Below are 10,553 nucleotides of genomic sequence, written 5' to 3' on the forward strand. Positions count from 1 at the left end.
CTCTCTATTTGACATGCTCTGCTTATGTCTCTTGGAAGAGATCTATATCTGGTCCGTTTCAGTGTGCACTTCTTAGCTTCATCAACCTTATCTAGTTTTGGTGTCTATATATATATGGGCCACATGTGGGGTAGGCTCTGAGTGGCCATTCCTTCAGTCACTTCTCTAAACTTTGCCTCCATAGCCCCGCCTATGGATATTTTTGTTCCCCTTGTAAGAAGGAGTGGAAGCATCTGCATTTGGTCTTCCTTCTTCTTGAGCTTCCTGTGGTCTTTGGAATGCATCTTGGGTAATTTAAACTTTTGGGCTAATATCCACTTATCATTGAATGCATACCATGTGTGTTCTTTTAAGATTTGTGCCTATTAGTTTATTGTTTATGATTATTACTACAAGGAAATGAACTCCAAGAATTAAGGGACACGTGAGATAGCAACATAGGACAGCAGATAAACAGGCCTTCCAGGGAAAACTGATGAATTCAGTTTGATCAGCACAGCTCAGGGGAAAAGGCAGAGAGGTTATGCCATGGCACAGGGTTGTTCAAACATCCTACATTCATTCCAGTGCACAGAAGACACAGCACACATGCACACATGATAATAAAGCAACAATATAGATATTAAAAATATAGTATGGAGTACGAAAATGAAACACACGCAATTGGTGCTGAATCTAAATCTCTTTAATTTGACTCTTACAACTTTGAGTCGGCATGGATTGCAATGAATGGGTCTTCAGCAGAGTTACTAATAGAGAAGTGAGCTTTGCCATCACTGCCAACATTTACTTTAAGTCCAGTGCAATTGCCATTGACTTTATCTCCTGAAATGACATCACAGTATGTGCCAGCAGGAAGACCAGTCTGTAGAGTGCTTGACAAAGCCCTGAAAAAAATAGTATTTAATTTATATTTAAGCAGAGAGATTATATATACATATATATATATATATATATATATATATATATATCCACAAAATAATAAATGCCCCAACCTTATGGTATAGAACAAGGAGGACTCAGAGCTCAGTTAGAGGTTCCAAATATAAAAATATGTGCTAGTGGGAGCAAGTCAATTCTCTACACCAAAGGCATTGTTTTAAATGTATGCTAGATTTATGGCCTGTAATGGCCATGCAGAGAAACACAGAGAACACAGTGACACTCAACACTACAGCATTCCTGTGAGGCCTGTCACTGTTTCCAGTCTGTCCTTTGCTGGACTTACACTCTGATAATTCATTTTAATTTTAATAGCATTAATTCTTCAAAACTTCTTCTGTTACGTGATGACACAAATAATTTTCCCTAAAATTAAACATAATATAACATTTCTATGGATACATACAAGTGTGTAGTAGAAAATTGTCTACATGACATTATTCAAATTCTCCTACTAAACAATCAAACATGTGCTCTTTCAGAAAAAAAATGTTTTACATACTTTAATTATTTTCTTGTAGTAAATGAAGTGTGCTTTTTGGAAAAGTATTATCAACCTGATAGAAAGACGATTTTAAATTGAGACAGTTCACTGGCTCCCAAAGAGATTCTCTAAGTTAGAATTCTTTTTGTTGTCGTTGTTTTTGTTTGTTTGTTTGTTTTGTTTCTGAAACAGGGTCTCTATATATAGCCATGGCTGTACTGAAACTCACTATTCAGATCAAGGTGGACTCATATATGCAGCAATATGGGTACTTCTGCTTTTTCTATTCTCAGATGAAAGGCTGTGAGCACCACTCTTGGCATCTGACCTAGTGTTCTACAGGTGAAGAAGCCATAAGAGAAGATTCCGAGGTTTTACAAGTGAGTAGACAATACTGAGTTTTTAAAGGCAGAGTAAGCAAACATTTGAAGAAACTCATATACCACATGCAAGTACACAATGCCTTAAATAAATTAGAACACATAAAGAATTCAGACTCTGTAGAATGGATAAATATATAAGTAATAACCAAAGGTACTGGAGAAAGTATTCCAATACAAATATGACACATTGTTTTATGATGTTAAGATGTAAGTTGTTTACTCTTGATATGCTTTGTGAAATGTTTCAAAAGAGCTTGTAAATATGAATGCATGCTATGCCATTGTAAGCTGTAGTTAAAGATCACAAAATAAAATTTTATTAACACAGGGGAAAAACAAGAATTCATATATCATTTTTCTTATGTACACTGAACATCTATTTGTGGCTTAATATCTTTGTCTAAAAGATTTTTTCACATACGAAAAATATAAATGAACAGGGAAAGAAAAGAACCATCCTGGAGGGCTAGAGAGATGGCTCAGTGGTAAGAGCACTGATTGCTCTTCCAGACGTCTTGAGTTCAATTCCCAGTAACCACATGGTGGCTCAAAACCATCTGATCCCCTCTTCTGACGTGTCCGACATCTACAGTGTACTCACATAAAATAAATGAATCTTTTTTTAAAAAAAGAATCCTGGAGTGCAAAATTATACAATCCTTTTTAAATTAATATCCACTTACCAGTCATCATTGTTAAAGACAATGAATCCTCTGTTTCCTCTGCTAAAAGCCACTTGGTTGCTGCCATTATCCCACCAGTTTGCAAAAGGCTGACCGTTGACTACATTCCTGAAGGCAACCATGTTCCTAAAAACAGAGTATCTCATGAAATGCTGGTACCCTTTAATTCAACAGTTTAAAATGAAAGGTTAAACAAATTCTTTATTAGACAAGATCTGTAGGAGACATCCCACCTGATTTGACGCCATCGATGTTCACAGACCCAGTCATTGCCACAAGTAGTGTCTGGATTAATGGTCACTTCTTTTGTTACTCCATTGTTATTAGGTGGTCCAATCCAGTCATTCACATCCTTAATTATTAAAAGCATAACATCATTTGAATGCCTGTAGCTCCCTGATTCTTGCCACTACAGAAAGTCAAAACCAAGCCCACCATGCTAATTCTGTCTCTGCAGTGGGTAATTATTATCTAAGTACTTCATTGTTTTCAGAGATCTTCACTGAGTTCTTCTGTGCAAATGAGGTTCTCTACAACCCTATTATAAATAATTCCAGTTATTCCCTGAAATATTTCCATCACTATATGTTGCAAGAATCTGCCTCAGTGTATGCATAAAAGAGAAACTTAGTTCTTTGCTAGTATAAAATTAAAATCATCTATGAAAATGCTTTTAATGTAACAATTTTTAAGTTAATGTTTGTTGATTTCTTACCAATAGCTTATAAAATTTGCTTTATATAATTTAATATGAACTTCATTATGTGTATCAAAGTATAAGTGAGCTTCTTATAATGCCTAAATATTTGAATATACCTCGAGAAAAGACAATTCTACTCATGAAAGCACTTCAAAAAGAGAATAAATTTCACAACACAGCAAAGGGATTGCATTCAAAGAAAATAAAAACGTATTTGGCAAATTTATACAAAAGTCAAATTTTTGTATATAATTGATGTGTCTCTATAAGGCTAATAATTTCCACTTATATATAATATTTCACATAGCCTATAAGATGCCTGATAGCCTCATTACTTATTTGAATTCTGAAATTGTTTAAATGCATGCAGCTAATTAACAAATACATATTGGGTATAATTCAAGGCATCCATGGTTTTCTTCATCAAATCACTCTTCTGTGATTGTCATAAGTGCCTATCCACCATAATTTTCTTAACCACCCTCAAATCAGATGATTTCTAATTCCACAGGAAAAATAAAAGTATTTTCAGATGATGTTAACAGGCACTATTCAATGTTAAATCTGTGAGTCAGGGCTTTACTGGGAGTACATATTTTCATTCTGTGTATGTTAGTATGTCAGCATTTCCTTTGACTACCTAGTATTTCATCATCCTCCCTTTAGAAAGCGCAAGTGAATAAACACTTAATAATAATTTTCATATGCTGTAACTTCATATGAAATTAAAATAAAATCACTTCCTCTTCGAGATTATAAAATGCTTTGAATAATGCTTTTGAATAAGACTTACTTTTCCATTCTGGAAATTTCTTGTCCATCGGTAACTTGACATTACTCTGGTGAATCCATAAGGATGAGCCAACATAAATCCAACTGCCATTTTATACATTCTGAAAGTTTCAAAATAATATTACAGCAGAAGTAAATAATACATCATTCTCACTAAATCCAGGTCCCACAGCAGCAGTGAACATAGTCCTACCTAGCATCCCAGAATGTCAGGATGGATGCTCCTCCAGCACCATGTCCTCGCTGATTGTCATGGTTGTCCACAAACACAAGGGCTCTGTCAGTAGGCACAAAACCCCAACCTTCTCCCCAGTTCCTGCATTTAAAAAACACATTATGTTTTTCACAATAACATAAATATGGCATCCACAACTATCTAAATAAATCAATTTCATAAGAAGTATTTTCTATTGATATGCATATAAATAAATTTCCATGATAATATACACAGGGATTTTACCCACTTTTAGGCCTTAGTGCATAATATTTTGTTCTAAATTTATCCTTTAGATTTTTTTGTATTGTAAGTTTATGCACTTGAGAATTGAGAAATCCATATTACATAATATAGAATGAAAGTTTGCATTTAAATTACAAACTCAAAATTTTCAATGCTTTAATAGAACAAAATGATATTCCATACAGTGGCCACATTATAGGGATCATTTCAGAGTATACCTATTCTTGGAATATGAGTCTATCTTTACTTGGGTACTCTTAGGATCTAGTGGACTTATCTAAACCAGACAAAACTAATTAAGTGATACTTTGGATTTCTGCAGCTACCAGGTGATGATGTCTCAAATGAAAAATATGATTCATTGAAGGTTAATGAACACTAAGCCTGACTAATAAACAACAACTTAAATTGCAATATTTGGAGATATGCCCTGTTGATGCCAAATGACAACAGACATATGATAGAACAGGTGATGCAGTGGTATATATTTACTTTAAATAAGACATCTTCTCTCCATTCCACTTGCGGATAACTGTGCCAAGTTTTGCACCAAACTTGAATTCTGTCACGCGACCATTTCCAAAGTACTCACTACCTTTAATTGCCTCACCACCAAGATCAATGACCTATGAGAGAATTTGGGCAAGTGTCATTTTAAATATATCTTTAAATCATATTATTGAAAGATAATGTCATTTAGAATTATTTAAAATAGTTCTGTTATTTGAATGTTACTAATGGCTTTTGAAACACCTACATTCTGATTTTATTAATAAACCATACATCAAAATATTGAAGGAAGCCAAACTACAAACCATATTACAAAGGGGACATTTTTATGCTTGAGGATGACTGCCAGAAGGGAAAATTCACTAGTAACATTTGATGTCTTCTCAACAATAGAAGCGCTTATAAACTCATCATCTTCTTAGGAAATTAGAGATACTAAAGCATCATTCTCAGTATACTTCAAGTGATATTATTGCTAAAGAAAAGGCTTCATCTGCTTGCTTTAAACACTTACAATGCTGATAACATGAGACAAAACTCAAAATCAGAAAGATTGGCTTAGGCAATAAGCATTATGAATTATCTGTCTTATAAATGATATCTTTGAATATAAGAGATGGGTTAATAAAATTAGCACTTGAAATACTATTACTGATTCAACAAGTGCTTGATGACAGGAGCCAGGCATAGCTGTCCTCTGAGAGGCTCTGCTAGCACCTGACTAAGACAGATGCAAATACAGCCCATCATCACAGTGAGCCCAGGGACCCCAAAGGAAGAGTTAAGGGAAGGACTGAAGGAGCTAAAGGGGGTTGTAATCCTATAGGAAAAACAATATCATTTAAGAGACTCCCTGTCAGATCTCCCAGGTACTAAACCATCAAGCAAAGAGTACACATGGAATGACCATGGCTCCAGCCGCATATGTAGCAGAGGACTGACTTATCTAGACTTAATGGAAGGGAAGGTCTTTGATTCTGTGGGGGTTTCATGTACCAGTGTACAGAGATGCTAGAGTGGTGAGGCTGAGAGGATGGGCAGGTGGGGAAGCACCCTCATAGAAGCAAAGAGGATGAAGATAGGATGAGGGGTTTGTGGAGGTAAGAGCTAGAAGGGAGACAGCATTTGAAATATAAATAAATAACCAATTTAAAATGAAGAATTTAATATGTTCTTTCTGATTAACAACATTTGTAATGACAAAATGATAAGACTAAACATGACTGAGTTAATAACTATATTGTTAAGTATAAGAACAGAGGAAATATGCTATCTCGCGTACAAAATGACTACAATTATGAAAATCCCATGGGACTTTAAATCCTATGCAAAGAACTATAGAAATCCAAGGAGAGCTGGGTACAGGGAGTCTTCCTGAGGAACGAACACAATTGTTTGTGCAATACCAACATGTCAACCATGAAAATGAACATATGGGGAGGAATATTGGAGCTGAATTACTTACATATGAAACACTGTGAACTTTATCAGTATTATGTGTCTGAGATTATATATATATATATATAAAATATGTGTGTGTTCATATTCATACATACATACATATAAACATACACACACACTTGTAAACATATACATATATAATAAGAGTAAGTAAAAACACAGAGACCTTGATCCTGAAGGAAAGTCTGGAAATGTACATGAAAGTATTTAGAGGTAGGAAAGGGAGGGAGAAATGTTGTAATTAAAGTATAATATCAAAACTTAAAAAAATCCCATATAAAGTTGTACCTCTTGGAAAATGAAAGGTCTGCTTCCTTGGGAGAACCATTTTGTATTTAGATTATGTAGTTTGTCCAAAACTGCCTTTATGTCTCCAGGCCACATGTGCTTAGCAGCATCAAGTCTGAACCCTGCTACACCAATGTCAATGAGATGGTTCATATAGTCAGCCACCTTGGTACGAACATAATCTTTATCAAGTGCAAGATCCAGAAGGCCAGACAGACGACAATTTCTGACCTGTTGGAGCAAAGCAGGGTTGATTTATAAAAAGTCATTTCTGTCTGAGGGTGCATTTCTTCATTCAGTCATTCACACATTTATCAATAGCAAATTTTATATGGGTTTTGATTGGGACATGAAATGTGTTGATAATCTAATGTGGACACAGACTAAATTTTTTGTAACTATAGAAAACATCAGAGATTTAAATAAGTGAGCATTTTAGTTGGTTCATTCTCATTCCTGATCCTCCTTTTTATTCCTCTCTTTCTCTGTCTCTCCTTCTCTCCACATCTTCTTCTCCATTTCTCTTTTACTCTTCCCTCTTTTCTCTTTATTTTACATAGGTCAAAAATCAACGCCAAGAAGTTGCTCATATTAAGTACACTGCTACAAAATTGAAACTGTTCAGTATTTGAAGGATGTTTCTACATATATTTGTACTTCTTATGTTTTCCATTTTATCATGTTTATATAATTGATAAAACCAAGTATTTAATTTTTCAGAAAAAAAATTGAGAGAACACTCCTGCCTTTATCATTGACTTTAGTGTATCCTTACAAAAAATATAAAAATATTTTTTCTTTCTATTTTTCATGATTCTGCCTTAGTAATATTCTTTTCTTCCTATGTGCAGTGGCATTTTATAAATTTCTGTGCATATGTAGAAGCATAGACAGTTCTTTATTTCCATCACTATCTCTTATTACCTGATTGGCATCATTGTAGTTATTAATTTCTCCATTACATTTATTATCGTTAAAATCCCAAGCAGAGTATGGAACTGCTGAGAATTCCCTGTTATTAGGATTGAAGTAACTTCCACAGGTACTGTGTGTTCCTGCACTATTGCCCGAGCCACACATGTGATTAATGACAGCATCCACATAAATCCGGACCTAACAAAGAAAAGTGCGTACTTCAGTTAGACTCAAAACTCTATAGTGTCCTTACAGTTTTCACAGCAAAGCTCTAAAACACTTCTTTGCTGCTTTGTAGATTCACTTTAGAATAGTGAGTCAATTGAAAAACTTCTGTGAAATAAAACCAACTGGAGTCATACTAAGTAAAAAAGAATATAGAGATCTCAAGGAGAAAGAAACAGAAACAACCATAACTACAAACAAAAGTTCAATTTTTGAGGATCGAGGAAATGTTATAAATTTGAAACGCTATTGTGTTTGACATTTTACAGGGTTACAAAGAGAAAGAACTTAGCTTCATCTATACACTACGTCACTAAAAACCAGAGGGAAGTTACATGTCTCTTCATTATAGAACAAAGCTAGTATTTACCACCTAAAATAATGATGGAGGAAGAAAGCCTAAGAATTGTGGCTAGAAAGAGAAATCACATAAAAATTACTTAATCCTCACATATGAATCAATGCCCATAGAAAGAGATTAGGACATTCTAATAGCTTTGCTTTTAAAAGTCAAAGTTTTACTTTATAAGAACTATTATTTCAACTTCAAATCATACGTATTCAAGGATTTCAAAAGCTGACAAATAAGATAGAACTGAATTCTCAATAACACATAATATATAAAGAAAAATTTAAAAATGTAAAACCTGATCTAACAGAAATAACTAGACACAAAATAGAAATATTTCTTATGAAATCATTTTAAAGAAAATGTGTCTTCACTTACACCAACATTGTTGCACCTCGTCACCATGTCTTTGAATTCATTTTCATTTCCAGACCTTGAGCAAATTTTGTAGCTGATTGGTTGATATCTTTCCCACCAAGGCCTTGATGGATTATTAATTATAATATTTTCATTGGGTGGAGAGACCTACAAATATAACAGTTATAATTAGTATCAGATTATGGCTCACTTTATGTACCATACCTAAATCTTGTAGAAAGCTGTAATTAATCAGACATTACTTCTCAACCTATAAGCACTCACATTTGTTGATTAACAATCACCAGAAATAATGGATGGACATTGCAGAGGTCCTCCTGATATTCTACAATAAGTCTAAAGGTTCCAGAACTACCAAAATTTTTCCTTTCTCAGCAAAGTTATGTGTGAGATGAAGTTGTGCTCTAATGTCACTAGTCTTGATTAGAACATTATATGGGCATAGTAAGCTCTGCATTTAATTTGTGAGGTTATCTTACCTGCACCCCTCCAAATCCCTTAGGTGCTAAGTACCGCTCACATTCCTTGGCAATATCAGCCCAGCGCCACTCGAACAGGTGGACAATAGCAGTCCTCCCATCCGCAGTGTGTGGGTCATATTGAGCCCAGCAGAACCCAATGAGGGAAAGCAGCAGAACAAACTTCATTTTGCTTTGAAGTTGTCAGTGTTCTCTCTAGCAACTATTTATATTTCTGCAAAAAGTACATTCTCCAACGTAAATTTTCATGAGTAAATATTTAAAGTGCAATCTCTCATTTGAAAGAGATTAGGAGTATTGATGTGCACAGCTGAAGGTTCTTCAGAAACTCTCATGGAAAATAAACTTGATTCTTTCAAATATCAATAATTAATTGAGTGATATTAGATAGTATTTGTTTATGATCTCTACCAACAAGTACAATGAGAATTTCAACTGAAATAAAAAATGTATCTGAGAATTTTCATTTCTAAAACTTTGTACTGCACCATATCAGATAGAAATGGGATTATCAATTCATTTCTTTTTGTTCTCCCACTTAAGAATTTTTGTTTCAATATTTTCATTGAATTTTATTAAGCTGAAAAGTATTATGGCATGAACCTACTATTTCAGTAAAAAGAGAATTAAAAAGTTAAGATTTTGTGCAAGTCCCCAATTTATAGAAAGTACTATAAATAAATAGATAAATAGATAAACAATTATACACAGGGGATAACTTTAAATTTCAATGCCTCTGGAATTGTGAAGTATGCATTTCTCTTTGATGAATCCATAGACTGAAACTTCAGTGCTCAAAGCAGTATAGTTCATTGTGAGTGTGTTAGTTTTTCTCCTTAGCCACACATCTTTTCTTCCAGACATAATACTTCATATAAAATAGAGTCACTGCCTTTCACAATGTATGTAAAATCCTATGAAAGAAAATTATACTATAGGTCAAGAAGCAATATCCTCCTTCCGTTCAGCAAGTGATGAGTTAGTGTCCAAGTTTACCAAGCACTGACTGTTGGGGTACACTGATGAAAAAAACTGGAGTTGAAGTTAATGGAAAGAAAAGTAAGTTTGCTCATGATTATAATTAAAGCATTAACAGTATTAATAACATAATTTACGGGAGCATAAAAATAAATGAAATTTATAAATGATAATATAGTAAGTCAGTTGAATCCAACATAGGCATCTTTCCAACACATTGTTCAGAGAATACTTCACTAAGGAAGTGACCTTGCCCCTGGTTTGGATGATTAAAGGCAAAAGATGCTATGAAGATGAGAAAAGCAAAACCATGGCAGAGTAAAGCCTACAACTTATGTGACCTTAGAATATTGGAGAGACATCAATAACAACAGAGATGTCAATAGAGCTAAAGCATGCATAAAAAGAGGGGAAGACAAAATCAGGTGAGGTCAGTAAGTAAGGTCAACATGCAGCCTTCCAGAACAGAAATCTGCCCAGAATCTATGAGGAGTAGACAATAATATTACAATTACAATAATATGTT

The 10,553-nt window shown here is 34.2% G+C and overlaps 1 protein-coding gene across 1 annotated transcript; it reads right to left on the reverse strand.

Annotated features, from left to right (window-relative positions):
* Positions 1-663: 663 nt before the first annotated feature.
* On the reverse strand, positions 664-9,275 carry LOC120100609 (pancreatic alpha-amylase-like). The gene is made up of 10 exons (XM_087637765.1): positions 9,050-9,275; positions 8,571-8,717; positions 7,628-7,816; positions 6,704-6,934; positions 4,937-5,070; positions 4,178-4,300; positions 3,986-4,085; positions 2,726-2,844; positions 2,493-2,618; positions 664-887 (listed from the first exon to the last, which is right to left on the reverse strand). Exons 1-10 carry the CDS (start codon positions 9,215-9,217, stop codon positions 698-700), a joined length of 1,527 nt encoding a protein of 508 aa, XP_087493891.1. The 5' UTR covers positions 9,218-9,275; the 3' UTR covers positions 664-697.
* Between the last annotated feature and the right edge of the window lie 1,278 nt (positions 9,276-10,553).

Source organism: Rattus norvegicus, chromosome 2 (genome assembly GCF_021556685.1).
Source record: "Rattus norvegicus strain SHRSP/BbbUtx chromosome 2, alternate assembly SHRSP_T2T, whole genome shotgun sequence".
Lineage (NCBI taxonomy): Eukaryota > Metazoa > Chordata > Mammalia > Rodentia > Muridae > Rattus > Rattus norvegicus.

Bases quoted from the DNA above. Each gene is read 5' to 3' on its own strand.
- LOC120100609 (XM_087637765.1), bottom strand. From the start codon at position 9,217: ATGAAGTTTGTTCTGCTGCTTTCCCTCATTGGGTTCTGCTGGGCTCAA. The intron at 4,301-4,936 runs GTAAATATATAC...TTTTAAATGCAG, and splicing joins GAGAAGATGTCTTATTTAAA to GAACTGGGGAGAAGGTTGGG. The intron at 4,086-4,177 runs GTAGGACTATGT...TGAAACTTTCAG, and splicing joins CTGACATTCTGGGATGCTAG to AATGTATAAAATGGCAGTTG.